General features: G+C 45.0%; 1 protein-coding gene across 2 annotated transcripts in view; it reads left to right on the top strand.

The window, feature by feature from the left end:
* prex2 (phosphatidylinositol-3,4,5-trisphosphate-dependent Rac exchange factor 2) overlaps window positions 1-26,159 on the top strand; it is a 218,828-nt gene that overhangs the window by 49,258 nt on the left and 143,411 nt on the right. For both annotated transcript variants that reach the window (XM_079488991.1, XM_079488992.1), the window contains exons 5-10: window positions 2,078-2,179; window positions 3,819-3,980; window positions 12,946-13,079; window positions 16,008-16,111; window positions 20,225-20,374; window positions 21,135-21,279. In XM_079488991.1, the coding sequence (XP_079345117.1) occupies window positions 2,078-2,179; window positions 3,819-3,980; window positions 12,946-13,079; window positions 16,008-16,111; window positions 20,225-20,374; window positions 21,135-21,279 (797 nt within the window). The remainder of the gene's footprint in view (window positions 1-2,077; window positions 2,180-3,818; window positions 3,981-12,945; window positions 13,080-16,007; window positions 16,112-20,224; window positions 20,375-21,134; window positions 21,280-26,159) is intronic.

Below are 26,159 nucleotides of genomic sequence, written 5' to 3' on the forward strand. Positions count from 1 at the left end.
AAGGGCTACGCTTGCATGCGGGCCCTTTGTCTAAGACACATTTCTTCCTCTGGAGACAAATAATAAAGAACCTTGAACCTTGAACACACAGACACCATGAGAGGAGAGAGAATTTCAGATTGAATGTTCCTGCGTGCCCTTGAACCAAGTGGCCAGTAGGGGGCAAAGATGTTAATTGAATTTGATGTGATGATGGGGACTTTTATGGCCTTGACCTGGTGAAGACCCAGTGGTGCATTGGGGGGGGTGTGGGGGGGGGGGGGGGGTCTCTCATGTTACCCTCCAACCTGCACTTGGCCTTGGGTTTCATATACCTCGGCTCACCCCCTAATCCCCCACAATGACCAGGGTGGAACCATACGTCACCCACTGACCTGAGCCTGACCCGTTTTCAACTCATATAATCTCAATCTCCGCTGAGAAGGAGGTGCGAATAGATACTGATGTGTTGAACCCTTAACATTAACCTCCTTTATGAGAAGTCGCTTTGATGGACTGAGAACAGGGGTCACCTGTGGGTTTCCTGCCAGGTGCTTTTCAACTGATCTTATTACTTCCGACAAAGGAGTTGAAACCGTTAACAGTTTTCTCGTCACCCCCATTCTCTTTGTCTGTGTTCTTGTTCTGACAGCGAAATCACTCGAATGGATGGGTACGTTTTTATGAAACTTTGAGGGAATCCTCAGTAGGCTTTAAGGCTAATAAAAATAAGAGATTGATAAAAGAATGTTAACCTTTTGGGTCAAAAAGGTCAAAGGTCAAGTCATTACATTTTAGGTCGAAACACTAAAACGTTAAGGTCACAGTTGACAGACGTAGGGGTAGGTCACAAAGGGTACGGTACGGTACTACGGTCACATCTGTCTGTAGGGGAGTGACCATCCCCTGCCGTGCAAAAGTCCCATCTTGTCATGCAAAAAGGCAGCAGTGCCGTTTGATTATATTGAGCACATAATAATAATATTTCCTGATGTAATTTAGGGCAAGGCTTCTTAAAGTAAGAAGCTTCCATAGCCTTCCAGTAATTCCAGATATTACTGGAATAATTCCAGATTCCAGTAATATCACTTTTTTTTAATATAATCTGTCCCCTAATAAAAGCCCTTAAATGCTTCCCACCTTATAGTTGCCGATGTTTCATCCGTATTTGTAGCAAATATGTGTCTATTTGTTCTTCCAAAAAAGTTATCAGCTCAGGGTTCTGAAGCCTCAAACCTCCACTTAGGGGGGTCCCCCGCATCCGACCTGGGTCTACATAAACCAAACTATTAGGAGCATGATCTGAAATTAGGATACTATCATACACACAGTGTCACAGTCCTTAACTCTATTTACAAGACTTTACCAGAAATAAATCAATTCTACTGTATGTTTTGTATGTACTAGAATAGCATGAGTATGCAGATACACCAGGGTAGCAGTGCCGTTTGAGTGGAAGTGGGTGTTGGTCTCCTCCATTTTGGTTCACTATAGGAAACCAGCCAATGACAGCCACGTGGGGATCAGCCACACACATTTATTTGCTATTGGTTGACACTTGACCCCCTTCGTTATAGAAGGGAAGTTAATGGGTGGGGAATGTTTAATGTTTTTCTCCGCTCTAAGTCTTAGAGCACAGTCACATCTGCTGTGTGAACCCTGCCCGCATCAACATGTCTTATGACTAGAGAGTCTAAGACATGCTGATGCGGGCAGGGTTCACACAGCAGATGCGTTCGTTTAAATTCTGATTCTCAATATTTCCTGTCCTCCTCCTCCTTGTCGGGGGCGGGGTGGCGGTGGCTCAGGGGTAGAGTGGCTGGATGGTAACTGCAAGGTCGCCCAGTTCGAACCGGGCTCCCCCAGAGTTAGTGTCGAAGTGTCCTTGAGCAAGACACTGAACCCCTAATTGCTCCTGATGTACTGGTTGGTGCCTTGCATGGTTTCCGCTGCCATCAGTGTATGAATGTGTGTGTGAATGGGTGAATGTAATGCACAATCTATGTAAAGCGCCTTGGATAAAGGCACTATATAAATGCACCATTTACCATTTTGTCTTTGCCCTTCTCCCTCTCTTCTCGATGTTTCTCCTCATCAGAACTGCATGTTGCTGGGAGGTAGAAAGAACACGGACGTTCCACTGGAAGGTTACCTGGTTGCTCCTATTCAGAGGATATGCAAGTACCCGTTACTGCTCAGGGTGAGTATATGGCCTTGTTGTGCGTTCTCTAAACGCCTGTTATGAGGACACCGCACCCTTGTGCCCCCTCGGCAGGAGGAGAGACGTCTTACCCTTCTCTGCACCCACCGCTGCCTAGTCATTATAGTAAAGGCCACCCCGTGCCTGTTCATACGAACCTCTCCTTCTCTAATGAAACACTGGGCTCGTATTCCAACACATCTCTGCTGTAGTTCCCCCCCACAGCAGAGTCGCATAGTTAGAATAACACGGGGTCTATCATCACCTCTCCTGCTCCGAGCTTAGTCCCAGCTTAACACATTTTGGGTGGGAACCCCTTTTGGTGTTTTTAAGCATTTTTATACTTTAGCCATTGAAAAATAGCAGATCTACAAGCTCGTAGCGCGGCACCGAGTGCCACGCTACAAGCTTGTAGGTCTGCTATTTTTTGAAAAATCGTGAAAATGTGGCGCAAATCTTTGAATATATTTTCTTTCAGAGCCAAAGTTTTTAACTCAAATCTTTGCTTCTGGGGTGTCCCGGGAACAACATATTTTCGGATGGGGCTCGGCGGCCAATTGCATATAATCTTGGGGGTCCTTGACATGAAAATGTTTGCGAACGACTGACCTAGAAACATGTTTTCTTTTCAGAAAACTGTCATTTGACATTTGTAGAATCGTTCCCAGGTCAAAATGGGTTAAACACAGTGTACTGCTCTCGCTCATACCCGCAACGTTGCCTCGTTGACGGTTGACCCCTCCAACCCTGTTGTGGAAGCGCGAGCGAAATGAAATACGCTAATCAAACGCTTATTTGCGTTGGTGATCTAAGCTGTCCCATCCATCTACTTTAAGATCTATTCATTCACACGGCCATAATCTAAACAGCTGGCGGCACGGGCACGCAGATGTAATAACAATAATGAGAGGGCGAGTGGAGGAGTAATCTGATGCTCTAGCCATTAGAAGACTTGCAGCTGGAAGTGCCAGGGCCGTCATCCTCCTCCCCTGTAAAATACCACAGATAGCCATCGGCGGCTGCAGAAACATCCAGAACAATGTAAAAATCTGCCCTATACTGTAGTAAGTTGACATGCTGAAAGCCAGCGTGTTTAGACTGCAGGCCCAGAGATTGCCATCGCTCTCACTAGAGCGTGGCGTGCAGTAGCTGGGCTTCGTACACGGCCAGCTCCTATGTTCTGTAAACTCAGAAACCACTGGGAGATGAGATGCAGTAGCTGGGCTTCGTACACGGCCAGCTCCTATGTTCTGTAAACTCAGAAACCACTGGGAGATGAGAGGTGGAGATGAGATGAGAGGAGGAAGGAGGTAGCACAGACATTCTGTAAAGCTATGACGATCACAAATGGTGCGGAGCTAAAGTTTTCCTGTATTTTGAATTAAAGTCATTTTAATGCATCAATGGTACTGTATATGTGACCTCTATGGTCGTACATGTTTGAATGTGTGTGTGACTGTCTGTGTGTGCGCAGCCTATATGGTGCCTCAAATTTTGATATAGTGATATCATCTGATATGTCATCTCGGCCAGTGGTTGTGTGCATTTGACATAAACATAGTCGTTTGCTAATTTGCTCTGTCTGTGGGACACAAAATGAATCAATCTGAATGTGTCCTTTCTGTATGTGTGTGTTCAGGAGTTGCTGAAGAGGACGCCCAAGAAGCACAATGACTTTGTGTTGGTGCAGGAGTCTCTGCAGGTGATGAAGGCCGTGTGCTCCAACATGAACGAAGCCAAGAGACAGATGGAGAAGCTGGAGGTTCTGGAGGAGTGGCAGTCTCACATTGAGGGCTGGGAGGTGAGAAACCCCAACGGGATACTCCCAATTAACACTCTTATCGCCCTAGTGTCATTTGAAACCATTAAATCAGTACGCCCAGCGATTTGCAGCTTCAGAGCCCATTTCAAGGTGACAGACGCCATCTTGGTTGTGCTAGATATCATAGCATGTAGCCTAAAGACCCCCGAGAGGATGGACAACCACCGGAGCTATTGGAATCATTGATTTAGAATTAAGAGTTATTCACATTTTCAGATTTTTAATCCCATCCATTAAAACTCAATGGGTGCCAAGGACTTATTTAACTTCTTTTTCATGATGTCCTGGAGCGCCAAGGACGTGTTTTTCGTGTTTTTTAGACTTTTTTTTTTGAAAAAAATAAAATAAAATGAAATAAAAAAAGATATATATGGTGGCGGTCTGGGACTTTTGGCGCCCCCTGGTGGCGGTGAATGAGTTTTAAAATGGAGCTGGACCACTTTGGATGACGGACTAGCCGGAAATGACATGGAATGTTGCCCACTAGACGCTCCCAGACCGTAGACTGGTGCGCTCTGTTATGAAACGTGTAATGTTCCGTCTTTTGATTAATCTCCGTCCTGGTGTTGGGTGTAATTATTTAATAGGGCTGAGACCTCCCTCTGGGGCGATAAGAGTGTTAACAGCGGCATGTTCACCCAACTAGTTGCATATTTGTCATTGACGCGTCAGGTCGGATTCAGTCCGCGTTATTAAAGCTGCGATTGCGCAGGAAAGATATACAGTATATAATTCATTGACCGGTTCCCCCAGGGGCCTGTACTGTACTTGGACCGGTTCCCCCAGGGGCCTGTACTGTACTTGGACCGGTTCCCCCAGGGGCCTGTACTGTACTTGGACCGGTTCCCCCAGGGGCCTGTACTGTACTTGGCCCGCACATCTTTTCCCTCTACACGTCGAATCGTCTATTTTTGTCAAATATTCACCTTGACATGACATGACCAGAACAGGGCCGCTAAAGGCTCATTCATAGTCTGGATTTTCGGTGGTGAGGTGACCACCGAACTACAACATGACGTCATGAGCCGCGGTAAATGGTAAATGGTGCATTTATATAGCGCCTTTATCCAAGGCGCTTTACATAGATTGTGCATTACATTCACCCATTCACACACACATTCATACACCGATTGCGGCGGAAGCCATGCAAGGTACCAACCAGCACATCGGGAGCAATTTGGGGTTCAGTGTCTTGCCCAAGGACACTTCGACATGTAGCCGGGATTCGAACCGCCGACCCATGGATCATTGGACGACCTGCTCTACCTCTTGAGCCACAGTCGCGGTGAAGACCACCGCCACCACCCCAGCCCTTCTCTGTTTTTACTCACCACTGCTCGACGTTATTTCAGCTCCGGTCCGGTGGTCACCTCACCACCGTAGCGGTGGTCACCTCACCACCGGAAATCCAGACTCTGAATGAGCCTTAAGGGGTTAATGGATGGTAGATTAGGCAGTTGAAATGCCCTTGCTTTCAATGGTGGTATTGGCTATATTAAGCCGACACCTTAATTGATTTTAACTGTAAATTCAGTAAACACTGATGAAGGCTGGATAGCCAAGACGTTTGTCCCCTGTTCAAAATGAAATAAATGTTTTGAACTTCAGTCTTGGTGTGTGCGACCCACTCCCGTTATTTATCTGAACTGTAAATTCCTGCAAATCTCCTTCAAGCCACATTTGATTCTGCGATCTGAGGATAATTGATACACAGCGTTTAGTTGAATTCCTAAGCCATCAAAGTGAGCTGATGTGCCTTAGTGTCCAGACAGCCTTGCTGTAGGGCTTTTATAGTCCTTGTAACTCACACTGCAGAGCTTGAAGTCGTGACTTATTGAGAGCCACTCAGCCTATAGTGCTAGCAATTGAACAAGAATGCGTACTGGTGTGACTATTCCTTTTTTTTGCAGACGCTTTAAGCTTTCTCATGCACTCTGGGAACAATGACTTGTATTCAACCGTTCTCAAATTCTTTCTGCCTGGATGAGCTTATAGTTAAGGCGGCTCTCGCTTTTTGGTGACTAGTCCAATCATCACCAGGTAGATCACTGCTGCCTCGGGGGTTTGAAGTGGTCAGATTATAGTTCCCCCCCGCCCTGTGCTCCAGTGCTTCCTTAATAAGGGATCAATAGGCGTAGTTGTGGCAGCGGTGGTAATACAATGGTGGTAATTGTAAGGCAGGGCCCTTGGGGGATGCTTATGTAATTGACCTGGCTTCATGCAGAGTGAGCCTGGAGGTTTCCCTGACCCATGCACACACAGGAGAATGTGATTCTAGAGAGGCTGGTGATTAACACTGGTTACTACGAAAATGTATTCCATACTGTAACTCTTAAGAAAAACCTCACAAAAACGGCTTTTGATTGAAAAGCATTTGCTGCTGCGATCAAATCTATGTGCTTTGTTGCCCTCAGACATGGATTTGATAAGGAATGACAGAGCATGGTAAGACTTGTGTGTGTGTGTGTGTGTGTGTGTGTGTGTGTGTGTGTGTGTGTGTGAGTGTGTGAGTGTGTGAGTGTGTGAGAGAGTGAATAGGGTGCATTTTGCATCCCAAAATGCAGATTATAGATAATGGACTTATCTGTGGACCTTTCTGGGGGTCCCATGGACGCACTACTGTACTCAGCACTGTACTGTAATTTGGTTTACTTTATGTTTGCATAACTCTTTAGAAAGATTTAGAATTGTGTTTATTTCTTTCACATATATTTTATACATGAATATAACCATTTTATAACCCTACTAGATGAAATGGGAGTTAAACGCTGCAATTTGTAAAAAAATAAAATGACAATGACTCCTAACATCCTTGAAGTGGGACTCATAAAAACCCATCTGAAAGACCACCGTGTGTGTGTGTGTGTGTGTGTGTGTGTGTGTGTGTGTGTGTGTGTGCGTGTGCGTGTGCATGTTTTTGTACTGCAAGTGGCACATTTTTGAAGGCCAGAGTTTTTGGTCCACATTAACCACTTCAACCCTGTCTGTGTTGACTGACGTTCCCCAGGGGACGATACTTGGCCTTCTTCTTCTACAATGAGTCACGTTGCAATGCATTGTGAACTCTGTCCATCTGCTATTTTTGTCAAATGTTTGCCTATTATCCTATTATGTCATGCCCAGAATGGGAACACTACGGTCCATGTGGTTAAGAATCAAACCACAGAATCAAAAAAGTTAGAGCAGTCAATAAAATTCATTGACCCCCAAAAAGTGACTTCATCTCATCGAGGGCTTTCATGAACGCAGACAGGATATTGGAATTGAAAACCTTCCAAAACGTGAGAGAATCTGAATGTTTCTGTTTGTGGCCAATACGTAGTTCTCTCTGAGGTATTGAACCATCGAAATTAACTGGTGTCAACTCAAATGTGTCCAAATGTCTGTCTGTCTGTCTGTCTGTCTGTCTGTCTGTCTGTCTGTCTGTCTGTCTGTCTGTCTGTCTGTCTGTCTGTCTGTCTGTCTGTCTGTCTGTCTGTCTGTCTGTCTGTCTGTCTGTCTGTCTGTCTGTCTGTCTGTCTGTCTGTCTGTCCCATGGATAATCTTGCAGACCACTGGACTGCTCCATTTTTCTTGTGCACTCTGCCAGTAGGCCAAGTAAATAAATACCCAAATGTGTTTCACATGAGGTGATTTTTCTTTGTGTGAATAATATTCTTCACATTTTGTGAATTCATAATCTCAAATCCACAGTACCGCCAACCCTCCATATCAATATCAATATCAGATCATCAACATGAGAGACCCCCCAGGGAAGCCATGCTGTTATTGGACCGTGAGGATCGTGTTCAGTGTGTGTAGCACGCTCATGTCTGGCGAAAGAATGTCACGCTTGATAAGAACAAACAGAGAAAAGTAGTTGCGTTGAGGCAGGTGTGCTGGAAGGAAGGAACAAAGGAGATTCTCTCTGAACACAAATCCAAACACAAAGTGACGTTTCGAGCCAATTCTCTTCTTCACGGCTCAGCGGTCCAGGCACCTTAGCTGGCAATCCAGTCTGGCAGTGTGCCGCGGGTTCGACTCCCGATCCCGACAGCCTTTACTGCATGTCTTCCCCCCATCTCTCCCCCCATTTCCTGTCAGCCTACTGTCTGTCCCTCCATAAAATATATAAAATAAAGGCGAAAGCCGAAAAAAAAGAAAGAAAATCTCTTCACACTAAATGGACATTGGAGCTTCCATTTTAAATACATTTGTTCTGGTCATGTGATCGACACCTGAGCTTTGCGGCTACCGTATAGATAAAAATACCTTTATCAGTGCATATACTAATCAACACATACATATATTCAGAATCATTGAACATGAGAAGCACACACACACACACACACACACACACACACACACACACACACACACACAGCAATTTTCGAGCGAACATCCGAACCATTCGTTTCAAATTAATTAAAAAAAATAACCTTCGAGCTCCGAACCTCTGAGTGCTTTTAACCAGGCTGAAATTCATAAATAGACTGCATTTCACATCAGTGAAATAAGGGTTAAGTTCACAACGCGCCCCTGGGAAGGATTTAAGCACCATAATTAATAACATCTAAATCTTTCAAATTATTGTAAACACAACATGAACAAATTGAACATAGTACTCTTATTATGCATATCGCATTCTCGCCGAGATATATTTTCGAGTAAAAAAAACACCATACAAAATAAATAAATAAACAAATAAAACCAAACAAAAAAAACGAATGGTTCAAGCCCATTAATTAAGTTTCGAGTGCCAACCCTTACGAGCGAACGTTCGAACCCCTGAATGTTCGGCGACAGCCTTAACACACACACACACACACACACACACACACACACACACACACACACACACACACACACACACACACACACACACACACACACACACACACACACACACACACACACACACACACACACACACGTATTCCAAGAAGGCTAAGAATAGTGTGATGTATTAGAATCTGCATTTGGGTGGGGTGCCTTGACATTTTGCTCAGCACTGTCTTTGGCCTATAGCAGCTCTCTGCGGTTTCCTCCAGCACTTTTTTTATTAATTATAAACATTAGCTCATTCTGGCGTGGGACACATCCACTGCTCTCCTGCCAGGTTCTGCATCTCTCACTGGGGATGAAACTAAACAGGGAAAAAAGGAAAAAGAGGAGGATGGATGTCGGTGTCTTGTGTTTCTGTGTGGGCGTTTGAGGAATGGACCCTGGGATCACCAAGGAGTGTTTGAGAGAGAGCCTTTTTTACATTCTCTTTCCTCTGGGCTGGGCTGATTGCTTGTTAGCACTGACCCTCTGCACAGCTGTGTGCCCTCGAGGTGCCGTGGCTGGTTTTCCAACAGGGTGATGGACTGTCGTCGTCCCCATGGTGACAGCTGCCAAGCGCTCGCCACAGCAACAATTGCCAGTTTGGTTTGCATTTCACGTGCCTGCGTTGTGTCCCTCTGTACCAAATAAATAATGTTGGAAACACTCAAACGCTGAGGCTGACATGCTGTTCCAGCTGTTCTTTAAGGTTCAAGGTTCAAGGTTAGCTTTATTGTCCCTTGCGGGAAATTGGTTTGCAGCCAGATCATAGTAAACAATCACACCCGTGTGAACTGAGTGGTGTAAGAATTCATGACATTCAATAGTAGCAAAGTCAGCAAAAGTGCATTAGTGGGCAGTATGTGCAAGAATAAAGTGCTATCTGCTGTTCAGCAGTTGAATAGCAGCCGGGACAAAGGATAGTTTGAACTAGTTAGTCTCTAGTCTAGAACTAAAGAACTAGAACTCTAGTTTAAGTTCTCCAAGTCTGCTTGGGTTGAGGAGGAGCTTTGCTTGAATTGGCTAGCCAAAGTTCCCTCTGGCTTGTGGAGTTGTTATCTCTCCAGCTAATTGACAAATGCCTCTTAAGGGTTCAGAGTACATCTGTCTTTTACACCATAAAAGTCAAGTTATGGTGCGGTGCCCAGTTTCTCTGATTCTGTTATGTCTGGCAGCCCTTTCACAGGTAACATTAAATAAGTCATTGCCTCAGAATGACTGCTTTATTTCAGAGGCATATGATGAAAAACCATCTCATTGGCCTTGTGGTTAGAGTGGCCCTGAGACTGGGAGGTCGGGGTTCGATCCCCGGCCGGGTCATACCAAAGACTCTAAAAATGGGACCCAGTGCCTCCCTGCTTGACACTCAGCATCAAGGGCAGTCCCTGCGACATACTAGCGTCATGTCCAGGGGGTGTACTTGTACATCAAGCTGCCTCACGCTACAGAAACAGGAGATAGGCTCCTGCCCTATGGGCCTCATGGCTACAGAAACAGGAGATAGGCTCCTGCCCTATGGGCCTCATGGCTACAGAAACAGGAGATAGGCTCCTGCCCTATGGGCCTCATGGCTACAGAAACAGGAGATAGGCTCCTGCCCTATGGGCCTCATGGCTACAGAAACAGGAGATAGGCTCCTGCCCTATGGGCCTCATGGCTACAGAAACAGGAGATAGGCTCCTGCCCTATGGGCCTCATGGCTACAGAAACAGGAGATAGGCTCCTGCCCTATGGGCCTCATGGCTACAGAAACAGGAGATAGGCTCCTGCCCTATGGGCCTCATGGCTACAGAAACAGGAGATAGGCTCCTGCCCTATGGGCCTCATGGCTACAGAAACAGGAGATAGGCTCCTTCCCTATGGGCCTCATGGCTCGGCAAGGCTACTTACTTACCTTATATGATGAAAATGTATTGACCTATATATATATATTTACTTCATATACAGTATGTGTGTCAGGCTTCAGGCTGACCTCTGTGGATCTTTATCCTGAACCAAGGCTGTGAAAGAAACTGGAGTTGTAGAGTCAGAAAAGTGATGGGGAGGTTCGGTAAGGGCAAGGTGGAGAGAACCGACAAGGAGAGCGCTGCCTGTGAGCCTGAGGTGTAGTGTTTCATTAAAAGCGGACAGGCCTCCGCCCCAAATATAGGTGTAATGTAAGCGGTCATGAGGTTCTGTTAAAAGCTCATGCAACTCATAAAGAGGAAGCGTCTGTTCTCCCGTAGAGGAAGTGCAGGTCTTTCAGTCTGGCCCCGATGGGGACTCTGCTGCTGTTCCTCTGGAAGTGACCAAGGCAACCCGGGCCCGGCCATGTTTCTGGTCTGCACACATTCACTGGCTGCAATTACATTAACATCTGGACCAGGGCTGCATGGGGGACTAAAGCAGACCAGAGAGAGAGAGAGAGGGGGTGGGCAAAAAAAAGGAGTGGAGGAATCATCTCGAGGGAGGTGGAGAGTTTGAAAGATAGAAAAGGCGGAGGAGGAAGGGGGGGAAAAAAGAGCTGATGTGGCATCAACAGAGGAAGGGAGGTGGAAGAGAGCAACGAGGGTGAAGAAAGGGAGAAGGAAAAAGCCAGCAAGGTTTTTGGCCTGCCGGTGTCTCCAGCAGGAGGAAATGCTTAGCACATTTTCCTGCTCAGTGCGCATGGGGGGGGGGGGGGGGGTTATTTTTAGCCTTGACCGGACCGGGGCCCATCAAACATGCCGCATGCGTTTTTACCAAAAGCAGACATTAGGTAAAAGGCTGTGCAGTTTATCACCTGCGGCAGGAGAACTTTAACCAATGTGCCGAGCAGACATGGTCGACACATTGGTGTTAGCATTATGTTATGCTTTAGCTATTGAAAAATAGCAGATCTACAAGCTCATAGCGCGCCACCGAGTGGCGCGCTACGAGCTTGTAGGTCTGCTATTTTTGAAAAATCGAAGAACCACTGACATAGAAACATAGCTTTTTCAGAAAACTGTCAGGATGTAGAAGACTTTACCAATGTGCCGAGCAGACACGGAACCACGATGCAACACGGCTTCAACTGCAACGGGATGTTATTCTATAGGAGCTAGAAATGGCCATGTCTTTTAAAAGTCCCTGAGCAATCTTCTGAGAGGAAGTACTAAGTAGGGTGTGTTTTCACAGACCCCAAGGAGAGGGAGCAGGAAAGGCAGGGCTTGGGAACTCCCGCCCCCCCTAACGCACGTGCACACACACACACACACACACACACACACGCACACGCACACGCACACGCACACACACATGACTGGTGATGCATTTTCACCATGATGAAATCATGATGAACTCAAGATCTGAGTTCTAAAAAGACGCTTCAGTCTTCAGCATCTTTTGCACAGATATTAGTTTTCCAAAAGGTTCCCCAAACCAGACTGAGCAGTAGGGGTGACTTTGCTACCGCCGCTATAGGCTTTTTATCTTTTAATCACATTTGAGTCTATCTTTCTATCTGATTGATGTACAGTATGTGACACAAGTGACGTTGTTGTTGCACTTGCATATCTTCTTGTTGATGTTTGTCTTGCTCTGTACAGCACTTTGGACAATTGCGATTGTTGTTGAGTGTGCAACTGTTTTTTTGCCCAAATAAGTGTGGATGTTCTTTTTTGACATCAACCAGGTCAACGAAATGTCAATACTTTGGCCACCTGAATGCCTGTCTGTCTGTCCTCATCTGTGCAGTGGTACGGTACGGTACGGTACGGTACGGTACGGCAGGAGTTCTCAACCTTTTTGGCTGGGGACCCCCGAAAATGCTTTGGCAACGTCTCAGGACCCCTGCCCCGCCCCCTCCCGACCCCCAATATAAATTGACTGCTACAATAACCTTAATAATAGAGACAATACACCATAAATAAATACTGAAACCATAATGATTAGTGAAGGTGTATGCATGTACTATGTGTACTATATGTAAACTCTTCATTTCCACTTTACAGCCATTCAGTTGAAAAAAAAATATTTTTTTGAAAATAATTTGGGGACCCCCCAAAATAATTTGGCGACCCCTCGAGGGGTCGCGACCCACGGGTTGAGAACCCCTGCTGTACTGTACTGTAGCAACGTGCTACAGTAGTATACTGTGCTGTATGTTCATCCGTGCGTTTGTCTTCCTGTCTAAATGCAGGGTTCCAACATCACAGACACGTGCACGGAAATGCTGACGCAGGGTGTCCTGCTGAAAATCTCTGCTGGAAACATACAGGAGAGGGTCTTCTTCCTGTTCGACAACCTCCTGGTCTACTGCAAGAAGAAAAACAGGTGTCTTTGCACTTTTACACAAACTGACTAATGTTTACTGTTCTTTTGAGGGAGGGAAGGTGGAGCGGACGGAGGCAGCCATTAAACCATTTAGGACTGATGGCGATTAAAAAAAAGGCTTCTAAATCCTAATAGTTTTCTGAAAAACCCATGTTTCTACAGTATGTCAGTTGTGCTCAACCTTTTTCATGTCAAGGACCCCCAGAATTATCTCTACGGACCCCCATCTCAAAATATGTTGTTCCAGGGACCCCCCAGAAGCAAATATTTTAGTTAAAAATGTTCGCTCTGAAATATATATTCAAAGATTTGCACCACATTTTCACAACTTTAAAAAAATAGCAGATCTACAAGCTCATAGCGCGCCACTCGGTGGCGTGCTATAAGCTTCTAGATCTGCTATTTTTCAATAGCTAAAGTATAACATAATGCTTAAAACACCAAAAGGGGTTCCCGCCCAGAATGGCCAACCCATTTAGGACTGAGACCAGATTATGTAAATCTAATGTTTTCTGAAAAAGCTATGTTTCTATGTTAGTGGTTCTCAAACATTTTCAAGTCAAGGACCCCCAAAATGATATGTAATATTGGCCACCGACCCGCATCTCAAAATATTTAGTTCGGCCTGGGTCATGGCTCAGTGGTCCAGGCACCTTGGCTGGTAATCCAGTCTGGCAGTGTGCCGCGGGTTCGACTCCCGATCCCGACGGCCTTTACTGCATGTCACCCCCCCATTTCTCTCCCCATTTCCTGTCAGCCTACTGTCTGTCCCTCCATAAGAAAATATAAAATAAAGGCGAAAGCCACAAAAAAAAAAAAAAAAACATTCGCTGCGAAAGAATATATATTCAAAGATTTGCACGTTTTCATGGGTTTTTCAAAAATAGCTGATCTACAAGCTTGTAGCTGAGCTTGTAGACTTGCTATTTTTCAACAACCAAAGTTTAAAATAATGGTTAAAGTGGTTAAAAGCTAAGGTGACACAGATGCGTCTTAATGGATTAAAGTGGTTAAAAGCTAAGGTGTCACAGATGCGTCTTAATGGATTAAACACACAGGAGTGTGTATTTGTCTTGGGGACTGAATAGAATGGTTTTATTTTTTTTTATTTGGTCCATCCTCCCAGCGAACTGCAGACTTGTGCACAGCCATTACATTACTGTCTCCATAAATAATGTAATGCTCCATTTCAATTACGTTTTTTAAACCCTCTAGTCTAGCCTTAGTGAGACGGACTTGAGTTACAACTGCACTTGGACTGCTTTCTTCCACCTACACCAAATCTCTACAGCGAACGTAGCCAGTCTACAAAATGCCCAAAATGCATCACAATGCTTGTAGATCTGCTATTTTTTGGTGAATGCCAGAATAGACATACTGGGGGTTCAAGTGGGAAGGGTGAGTGTTGCTCTGGTGGAGGTATATTAGTTCAGTTTAAACAGAAGGGTGAGTGTTGCTCTGGTGGAGGTATAGTAGTTCAATTTAAACAGAAATGAGGATTAAAAGGAGAGTGCATTTTGACACACTCAGAGCTGATTTAGCACATTGTGGTTATTTTAGGTGGCGATCGAAACCCCTTTCTGAAACACATGTAGCTTGTCTTTACATTACACTAATGTAATTACACTAATTACACTAATTAATTACATTAATGGGATTCTATAATTCACCAAATGACGTTGGAATTGGATAGAAGCACAGTCAAGGAACACTGACCTACGGCCATTTTATCCAAATAAGGTGATTTTTTTAAACCGGAAAATAAACTATGCTTTAGAATACTATGCTGTCTGTGCCACTGTTTTTTGCAGAAAGCACTTAAGCAGCATGCTGCGTTCTGTGTACTGTATGTCTGTCTTCTCTTGCTCACCCACCACTACTATCCCACTGCCAGCCGAGCCGATAGGCTCTGATTTTATCTGCTGGATGCATAGGGAACGTACTGTAGTGTGTCCTCCCTCTTTGCGCACACACACACACACACACACACACACACACACACACACACACACACACACACACACACACACACACACACACACACACACACACACACACACACACACACACACAACAGTAAAATGATGTCCCGGAGATGGAGGTGGGAGGCAATACATATTATATACTGTAGCTATTCCACTGTTACGCTCTTAGCTTACGCATGTTTCATGATAACTACTTTTTATGTACAGTATGTGATGTATTGCCATGCTTTTCGTTGTTGCTTATTGTAAATCGCTCTGGATTAAGAGTGTCTGCTAAATGCCTAAATTGTAAATAAATATGTGGGCGGCTGTTAGCCTGGCTAATAAGCCAGACCGAATCAGCCGTTGGCAAAAAAAAATTGCCTGCCGGCGGATTAAATACCACACGACAGTGTGATTTGAGTCTGGCTTATTAGCCAGGCTAGGCGGCTGTGGCTCAAGAGGTAGAGAAGGTCGTCCAATGATCCCTGGATCGGCGGTTCGAATCCCGGCTCCTCCTGTCTACATGTCGAAGTGTCCTTGGGCAAGACACTGAACCCCACATTGCCTCCAATGAGTCGGTCGGTGTGAGCTCGCCACCATTGGTGTCTGAATGTGGGAAGTGAGGACGCTGGCGTCGACTGTTCGCCGCTTCACCTCCCAATGTATGAATGAATGAACCATTGTAAAGCGCTTTGAGCACTTGGAAAAGCGCTATAAAAATGCAATTCATTAAATATGTATCCATTCAAATCAAACAAAAGTATTGCCATGGCATTTTAATCAGAAATTATGCATTCTGTTAGAATGTGTGAGTTTGCTCTTATGACTGCATTTTGTAGTACCCCTGTCACGTAACACTGCTCGGAAAATGGCTGAATTCTAATCACGGTGAGAGCGAAGGGAAAAACTTTGTGGGATACGTTGTTAAAAGTTGTGGTTCTGTGTGTCCTCGTGAATGCAGGCGCTTAAAAAACAGCAAGGCTGCAACCGAGGGCCCTCGTTACCTGTTCAGAGGCAGGATCAACACGGAGGTGATGGAGGTGGAGAACATGGACGATGGCACAGGTGGGTGGTAGTTTTGGAGCAAATAGTTTAAAGGAGCATTCAGTGATTTGGGTGATTTTGGAGAAAAAAAACGGTCCGCCCTGGTAACAAGATGTGCACATGCACGCACTACAGTGGGGATACACGCAACAGGCCAACAGCACGCACACCAAGGCCCGCCCCGCTCAATCCTGATTGGAGGAAGGTCCCCTCTATCCTGATTGGATGAAGGCTTTCTCACCCACCACCAAAACCGAAACTAGGGTTTTTTGACCCCTGCGGTTCACTGGGGACAGGGAGGAACTAATTATATGGTCAGCACACTCTAGAGTAGGGAGGATTATCACAAAGAAAGTAAAAAAAAAAAGTAATATTTGAATTAAGTGAAATCACTGAATATACCTTTAAATGGTAAAACCATTTCTTTGTTGGATTTAGTTTTTGTTTTTTTTACCAAATCACATACTGTATATAGAGCTTTCTCTCTACTTTCTTCTCTGTCAAATGACTGCTGCATGGTTGTTGACACATAATAATAATAATAATAATATCTCAAACATATATAGCGCTTTTCTGAGTACCCAAAGACGCTTTACATGGGGGGGGGGGGGGGGGGGGGGCTTTACACAACACAAATAAAAACAACTTTATTAGAAAAAAAGAAATAAACACTAAAAGCTATAAAAACATTAAAAGACAGTGAAAAGGGTTAGCTAGGGAAGGCAATGTTGAAGAGGAGGGTCTTGAGGGCGGTTTTGAAAGTTTGGAGGGTGGGGGCATCTCTGAGTGCCTTAGGGAGGGCATTCCACAGGGTTGGGGCAGCAAAGGCAAAAGCTGCACATGCAGCGGTGGCCGAACGGATTGCGGAGCGGTCTTGATACCGGAAGGTCGCCAGTTCGAATCAGTGGTCCGACACGTTAAAATTACCACCGCTGAAGTGCCCTTGAGCAAGGCATTGAACCACTACCATGAAATGTTCTATGAGCAGGGCCTGGCTGGAAACAAGTTCTTGAGCTTAGCCCAGATACCCTGGGTAAATATAGTAACTTTGCTTTGCTAACTTTGCATACTTTAAAAACAACCTACGGAGAAACATGACCTACCTAACTGTACAAAGCTATTTTCCCCTTTAGATACTTAACAGTGGTGGAGTTGCTCGGGACACCACCGCCTGGCACTTTGGTGGACTGTATAGCTGCCTGCTGTGTGTCTTGGCCTCACGTAGCCAATGATTATCCTTTATATTTGTAGAAGCCATCATTTCCTCCTCCCGGGTCGGGCTGAGATGGGAAGTAATATCGGGTGTTTTTCGGTGATGGATGGATGGGTTTGGGTCAGAGCGAGCGGATAAACACGGCATGCGGCGGCGAAGCAACTCGTGGGTGTTCCGCTTCGCAGACGGGAGATCTCAATCTGGAACACTGGGCGACAGGAGTGTTTAACCCATTTAGGCCTGACGTCGTCTTCTAAATCCTGACAGTTTTCTGAAATACCTCATGTTTCTGTATCAGTGGTGCTCAATATTTCATGTCAAGGACCCTCCCAAGTCTCCCAAGGGAGACAAATATCTAGACAACCTTGAACCTTGACCCCAAAAATGATATGTAATCCACCGCCCCCCATCTGAAAATATGTTGTTCCAGGAACCCCCACAGAAGCAAAGATTTGAGTTAAAAACGTTCGCTCTGAAAGAATATACATTCAAAGATTTGTGCCGCATTTTCACAGGTTTTTCAAAAATAGCAGACCTACAAGCTCGTAGCGCGCCACTCGGTGGCGCGCTATGAGCTTGTAGATCTGCTATTTTTCAATAGCTAAAGTATAACATAATATGCTTACAACACCAAAAGGGGGTTCCCGCCCAAAATGGGTTAAGCTCGAATTACAGCATAATGAAAGCACTAGGTCCTTTTTTTTGTATTTATTTTATCCCCCCTTTCCTTGGCACCACCGTCAGCGTCTTGTGGTTGAAACCGTGCTCGCAACGGGCAGGCGGCACACGTCGAATCACGGCGAAAAGGACACAACGCTGTACTTATAATTTGAACTGATTGCAATTGATGATTTTAATGGTGGAGTTTATTTGCTTTTTTTGGTGACCTCGGAAACCGCAGGGAAGCCGAGGGAAGCGTTCTCCCCCCGTGATGGAAATAATGAGCACACCTATTCACACACACACACACACACACACACACACACACACACACACACACACACACACACACACACACACAGCGATGGCCATGTGCGTACCTCCTCACCTTTGGTCGTTTATTTTCATCTGTTTTGACATTCGTAACATTTCTGTTTTAACCCATTTTGGGCGGGAACCCCTTTGGTGTTAGCATTATGTTATGCTTTAGCTATTGAAAAATAGCAGATCTACAAGCTCATAGCGCGCCACCGAGTGGCACGCTATGAGCTTGTAGGTCTGCTATTTTTGAAAAATCGAAGAACGACTGACATAGAAACATAGCTTTTTCAGAAAACTGTCAGGATTTAGAAGACATTTATAGAATCGTTCCCAGTTCAAAATGGGTTAAGTGTAGAATCAATATCACCTTTTGGCCGTTTGGGTGCTGTTCAGAGGGCCCTAGTGGTAAATAATGCTGATGGATGCTCTTCTCTCTCCATTTGTGTCCAGTCTCATTTATCTCGTTACAGGAGAGGAGTGATAATCGATGTGGCACTCGAATGGAGAAGGCTCCAGAGGCAGAATTACAGCTTTGTTTGGCTCTCCTCTATCACTATAGAGTGAGAGTCTATCTATAGGGCATGAATGTGCACCTCTATGGAGCACATCACTCAGAGTAATGTGTTATGTTCACTATTAAAGCTTTGTGGGCGCTCAGAAAGACATGCTGCACACAGACAGCACCGTATCTACTGTATGAGACAATCTGTACACAGTAGAATCCTGAGTTTTACCTCTCTGAATTCAATGAACACTTAAAGGACCACTTCACCACTTTTCAACCTATCTTCATATACTAGGTCCTCACTAATAATCATGATAAAATGGCACCATTTGTTTCTACTCTGTCTGTGTCTCATAGGAGGACTGTGGGCAGTTCAGAAACCCGTCCACCAGTGACATCATCGATGGGGAATACAAGCTAATAGAAACGGCAGGCTCACGATAATACAAATCTAAACATTTTTGTAAAAGAATATTGTTTAAAAAAAGTCTGCCTAACAATGATGTCACTGGTGGACGGGTTTCTGAACTGCCCACAGCCCTCCTATGAGACACAGACTAAAAGTAGAATAAAATGGTGCCATTTTATCATGATTATTAGTGAGGACCTATTATATGAAGATAGATTGAAAAGTGGTGAAGTGGTCCTTTAACATTAATAGAAACAGCATTTCGTAGAGTTGTCCATGAACTCTTGTCTGTTCTGCCTGTCTGATCTATTGTGTGTGTGTCCCCCAACTCTCCATTTAGTGTTGCTTGTCACAGTAATGAGTGGGTCCTGTCTTCTCTGTCTGAACCAACTCATTGGGGTCCTGCCTCTTGTTAGATGCACGTTTCATGTGGCAATGCTAATTGTCCCCTCAGCTCAAGTCTGTTGTTTACAATGTCCTCATCAGTGCAACCTCAAATTGATGGCCCGATGGCTCAAACAGCTAAAAAATGACATCAAACTGGGAGTCAAAAGTGTGGATTTGCATTCTGCATTGATGATGAGATGATGATGAGATGTACTTTATTGTCCCACGAGGGGAAATTTGTCTTGGTCAAAAGTGCAGTAGTACATAACGCTTTTTAAAACAGACAGACAATACACAATAGACAAAACACAATAGCAGCAATGTACAATTAAGTACAGTATCACAGAGTATCACAAGAGATCAGTGCAAAAATGCAATCAGAGGAGGTATATAAATACAGAGTACTAGAGTATTCACAGTTTATAGTATCACAGGTATAAGTGCATTCAATAACTGATGAAGGTCAATAAGTCCCTTCCCCACTAAGAACTATGAACTATGTTGTTTAGTAGGACAATTGAAGTGGGAAGAAAAGAAAGTTGCGTTGGTCCACCCCTCGTGACGAAGAAGTCTTTTAGGACACAAGCGGAGCCCCCTTCTCAAAGATTCTTGTGTTTGTGCTCTCCTCTTGTCCTGCAGCTGACTACCACAGCAGTGGAAACATTGTGAACAACGGCTGGAAGATCCACAACACGGCCAAGAACAAGTGGTTCGTCTGCATGGCTAAGACCCCGGAGGAGAAACAGGAATGGCTCGAGGCCATCTTGAAAGAGAGAGAACGGAGGAAAAGTAAGGAGTTAATTTGGGTTTAAGGTTTGCGTTTAACTTCTGTTCACGTTTTTGTTGTGATTTAAAATATTACAAATTCAAAACTTTGCAATGTTTGAAAGTTTAACTTTTAACATTTGCATAATCCTGTACACAAAAACTTCCAGAAAAAGGCTTTGCTCGTCACATAAATAATTAAGGAAAACTCCTTAGACAGTGACTTGTGAAAATATAATTATTTTTTATTTCTCATAATAATGTGCTCTACGCTCTATGCTCTATGCCCAGTTTAAAGTAGCACATAATCCTGCACACACATTTTTGAGGTGACTAATTATCTCAAGGAAAGGAAAAACTGTCTTTTGCCCTTGGTATAGCCGCAGAATAACCTCCATGATTGATTCACCCTACTTAAACCTATTAGAACTCATTGTGATGTGAACTGGCGCTGCTAATTAGCCTGTGAGAATAGGCTATATTAGCCTTCTTCACTTTGTAATTGATGTCACATCCAGACCAAGGAGCTGAGTTTAAAGATTAAAATGCGGGATGCTGGGAGCTTTTCTGATTTCTCTCTCTCTGTCCGGCTCTCTCTCTCTCTCTCTCTCTCTCTCTCTCTCTCTCTCTCTCTCTCTCTCTCTCTCTCTCTCTCTCTCTCTCTCTCTCTCTCTCTCTCTCTCTCTCTCTCTCTCTGTGTCTCTCTCTCTCTGTAGCTCTGAGGCTGGGTATGGAGCAGGATACGTGGGTCATGGTGTCTCTCTGTGTCTCTCTCTCTCTGTAGCTCTGAGGCTGGGTATGGAGCAGGATACGTGGGTCATGGTGTCGGAGAAGGGAGAAAAACTCTACCAGCTCATGACCAAGAAGGGACACCTCCTCAAGGACCGGAAACGCAAGCTCACCACCTTTCCCAAGTGCTTCCTGGGAAGGTAAGGCCACATCATGCCCTCAACCTTGGCACTCACGCCTTGTCCAGTGTGAAAGCGTTCCGACCATAGCCATTCTCAGCACGATGAGTCATTGTTGCTGTGAATGTCCTGCTAGATGACTGTGCCTCTCTAGTCTTAAGTAGCCAGTCGATCAGAGTTGTAGTTGGTAAATCTGTGGAAACAAATTAGAATAAGATAAATACATCATAATAAGAAAAATAACTGCATTAAGTAGCCAGTCGATCAGAGATCTAAATTCAATGTAGTGGGTAAATCTGTGGAAACAATTTAGAATAAAAATAAATACATCATAATAAGAAAAATAACTGCATTAAAGATGGAGTGCCACAAGTTTTGTATTTTTCCAGTTTTTCATGTGTTTATGAGGTGACAGTACTTCATTAGACACCCTGGAGTTGTTTTTATGTGCAATGGTGTATTGACTTTGTATTTAGGGTTTCTTCCTGGAGGCTGAACCCTTGACAGTCAAACGGGCCAATGAAATAAACAGTAATATAGTGACATCACACTATCAGCCCCTCCCCTAACCCCTCCCCCTTTATCATACAACTACAGCTGTGGGTGCGGCTTCAGTTCAGGTGGATCACCACCCACCAGGCAAACCAGGCATACTTAATGAACTGGTGGGCGTGTCCACATAAAAACAATATTTTAACAAATACTTTACACTTTTTTGATTTTTTTTTTACCTATATAACGATAAGACCTGATGATCATGTTTTAGGGTGGAAAACAATCACAGCACTCTTTTAAACAACCAGTACAGGCTTAAAGCCAGTCCTTCTCATTGGGACAATGAGAAGCAAATGAGCAAATTCCAGCTTTTCACCAGAGCTTTTTTTCCCCAAAATGAGTTAATAGCACAGGCAGACTCTTCACATACTAGAGCATGTAAATATGAAATAAATAAACATGTAGCTAGGTGTAATGTTAGAGACCACAGAAGTGAACCTTTCAAGCCTGTTTTCTCAACTCGCTGTTTTCTGCAAGACATTACTCTATAAGCAGTATCTTCAAAACTGGTGGGTCAAACTGAACAGCCAGTATTGTTATATGATTCCCTGCTTTCATATGATATGAAAAAAACGAAAATTTCAAAAAGATCCAATGGCAGTCCCTCAGTCAAATTTAGTCACAAATAGCAGCATATACAGTACTGTACATATACCTAATACCTTCAGACAGAGCTGAATACCCGCCGTTTTGGTGCTAAACTCAGGCTGCATTCCTTCGTCCATTCTTTCATTCCTAAACAAGCGAGGCGTTCTAAAGGGAGCCGAGGGGGAAGGACACCATTAAGGATCCTCTGTGAAGTCGTGGGGAAATCAACTCCATGCGGATATCGCTGTTAATCTTATTTAACCCATTAAGACCTGAGGCCGATTCTACAAAATGTCTTCCTAACAGTTTTCTGAAAAAACCTATGGTTTATATCAATGGTTCTCAAACTTTGGCCGCCATCTCCCGTCTCAAAACATTTTGTTCCAGGGACCCCCGGCAAAAGTTTGAGTTAAAAATGTATATAATGTATACAGCATATTCAAAGATTTGCACAAATAAAAAGTCACACACGTGTGAAGTGAGGGGCGCTAATCTAATAAAGTCTAACTCATGTTGCTATGATTAGGTGATGTAATAATAATGTAAAACAAACATTAAATTCTCTTTATTGTTATTGGGATTTAATGTTTGTGTTAGGGACAAAACAAACATTAATTTATCTTCATTGTCAATGGTGTTTTTTAAAACAAACATTGAACTACACACCAACATTAAACCTGTAAATACAAAAAAGCAGATCTACAAGCTCGTCGCACGGCACGAAGTGACGCGCTGTGCGCTTGTATGTGTGTATATGTGCTGTATATATGAATAGCCAACCAACGTGCTATATATATATATGATGATATACAGTAGATGCTGATATGTAGCTAAAATCTGAAATGACACAGAGGCTTCACCGAACCGGTTTGAATGGGTTAAGGATTATCTGGTGTGGTGTCTTGGGAGGGAGCGGCTCATTGAATGAAGGCCGATCATAAATCACAGGGAGAAGTCCTTCTGTTGCCTCGCTGACCGCGCTACTCTTTCTCCCTCACCGTGTTAGATTAGAATAAGCCCTCCACAGAGGAATCCACCGTAGAGAGGTCATTACGCTGGCTGGAGGGCAGCTGTGTGTGTGTGTGTGTGTGTGTGTGTGTGTGTGTGTGTGTGTGTGTGTGTGTGTGTGTGTGTGTGTGTGTGTGTGTGTGTGTGTGTGTGTGTGTGTGTGTGTGTGTGTGTGTGTGTGTGTGTGTGTGTGTGTGTGTGTGTGTGTGTGTGTGTGTGTGTGTGTGTGTGTGTGTGTGTGTGTGTGTGAGAGAATGCCTCCATCTGTCAGCCACACTGTCACTGTGGCACATACTGTACCTTACAGGGCTTTACGCTGTCCAGCGGGCGTGTGTGCGTACGCGTGCAACTGCGCATGGGTTTGATGGAGGTGGATAGGGCAGGACTGGATAGGAGACAGTACTGTATGTGTGTGATGTGGTAGACCTTGTGACAATGGTGATTAATTAATGGTGATTTCCCACTATTTTGTACTAGTCCCTAAAGTCTCTGCGGATCCCTACAAGTTGTGGCAGACAGTGGCTTTGTGGTTAGAGTGTCCGCCCTGAAACTGGGAGGTCGGGGTTCGATCCCCGGCCGGGTCATACCAAAGACTGTAAAAATGGGACCCAATGCCTCCCTGCTTGGCACTCAGCATCAAAGGGTTGGATTGGGGGTCAAATCTACGAATCAAATTATTCCCGAGCGCGGCGCACGCTGCAGCTCACCGCTCCTTGGCTGCAGCTCACCGCTCCAAGAGGTGGGTCAAATGCGGAGAACAGCGGAGAACTGCGGTAACGTGTGTGACAAATCGTATGACTTTGACTTTGACTTTGTTCTGGGGACCACATGTCTGCTCTGTTACACGTGGCGTCACCAGCCGCTTCCTTTGACCAGACGGTGAGGACTTTCACAGGGACAATGTAATGCGTGTGGAAAATCACGGTTATTCCTCCATGTTCGGCTCCCTGCTGAACAGGTGCCCCTGACCCAACCTGCAGGAATCGCAAAGTGCAGCGACGGAGACCGGCCTCCCCAACCAGTTTCCCTGGCGGCAGTGGCTCAGGGGTAGAGTGGCTGGATGGTAACCGCAAGGTTGCCAGTTCGAACCCGGGCTCCCCCAGAGTTAGTGTCGAAGTGTCCTTGAGCAAGACACTGAACCCCTAATTGCTCCCGATGTGCTGGTTGGTGCCTTGTATGGTTTCCGCTGCCATCAGTGTATGAATGTGTGTGTGAATGGGTGAATGTAATGCACAATCTCTGTAAAGCACCTTGGAGAAAGGCGCTATATAAATGCACCATTTATTAACTGGATGTCTGTGTCCTTATTTGTTTTGCCATTAAAATCGAGCACCATCCGCCTTCACTTTTGCTTTGATTTTTATACTGCTTTTTTGTGATTGGCACAAATAAAAATCTGCCGCTTTTACCACCTTTTTTTTACTGACAGTTTCCAGGATGCGGCTTTTATCACATAAAACTTGTTTTTGATGTCTAGCCATGCATATTAATTAATGAGGTTCATATCGGCCTATCATAAACAGTCTTCCGTTAAGCTTTTACAAAAGTGAAAGTAATTAACCCATTTTGGGCGGGAACCCTTTTTAAAGCATTATGTTATACTTTAGCTATTGAAAAATAGCAGATCTACAAGCTCATAGCGTGGCACCGAGTGCCGCGCTATGAACCTGTAGGTCTGCTATTTTTTTTTAAATCGTGAAAATGTGCCTCAAATCTTTGAATATATATTATTACAGAGTGAACTCAAATCTTTTCTTCTGGTGAGGTCCCTGGAACAACATATTTTCAGATGGGGGGGGGTCGAAGGCATATTACATAATTTTTGGGGTCCTTGACATGAAATATTGAGCACCACTGGATACAGAAACATGAGGTATTTCAGAAAACGGTCAGGATTTTGAAGACATTTTTTTTAATTTCGATGTCAGGCCTAAATGGGTTAAAAAGTTAGAATGATGTTGGTTTATCTCTTCTCTCCTGCATGTAATCCTGTAATGGGGAAACGGAGCTCGCCTCGTCTCAGCAGTCTATCTAGAAGATAGTGTGATCATGATGATGGGAGGGAGGAGGGCATGGGCTGCTGGCTTCACTCTCTGACTGTGTGATGGAGGGAGGAGGGCATGGGCTGCTGGCTTCACTCTCTGACTGTGTGTGAGGGAGGAGGGCATGGGCTGCTGGCTTCACTCTCTGACTGTGTGAGGGAGGAGGGCATGGGCTGCTGGCTTCACTCTCTGACTGTGTGTGAGGGAGGAGGGCATGGGCTGCTGGCTTCACTCTCTGACTGTGTGATGGAGGGAGGGCATGGGCTGCTGGCTCCACTCTCTGACTGTGTGATGGAGGGAGGAGGGCATGGGCTGCTGGCTTCACTCTCTGACTGTGTGATGGAGGGAGGAGGGCATGGGCTGCTGGCTTCACTCTCTGACTGTGTGTGAGGGAGGGAGGAGGGCATGGGCTGCTGGCTTCACTCTCTGACTGTGTGTGAGGGAGGAGGGCATGGGCTGCTGGCTTCACTCTCTGACTGTGTGTGAGGGAGGAGGGCATGGGCTGCTGGCTTCACTCTCTGACTGTGTGTGAGGGAGGAGGGCATGGGCTGCTGGCTCCACTCTCTGACTGTGTGTGAGGGAGGAGGGCATGGGCTGCTGGCTTCACTCTCTGACTGTGTGATGGAGGGAGGAGGGCATGGGCTGCTGGCTTCACTCTCTGACTGTGTGATGGAGGGAGGGCATGGGCTGCTGGCTTCACTCTCTGAC

This window comes from Electrona antarctica (genome assembly GCF_951216825.1).
Source record: "Electrona antarctica genome assembly, chromosome: 20".
NCBI lineage: Eukaryota > Metazoa > Chordata > Actinopteri > Myctophiformes > Myctophidae > Electrona > Electrona antarctica.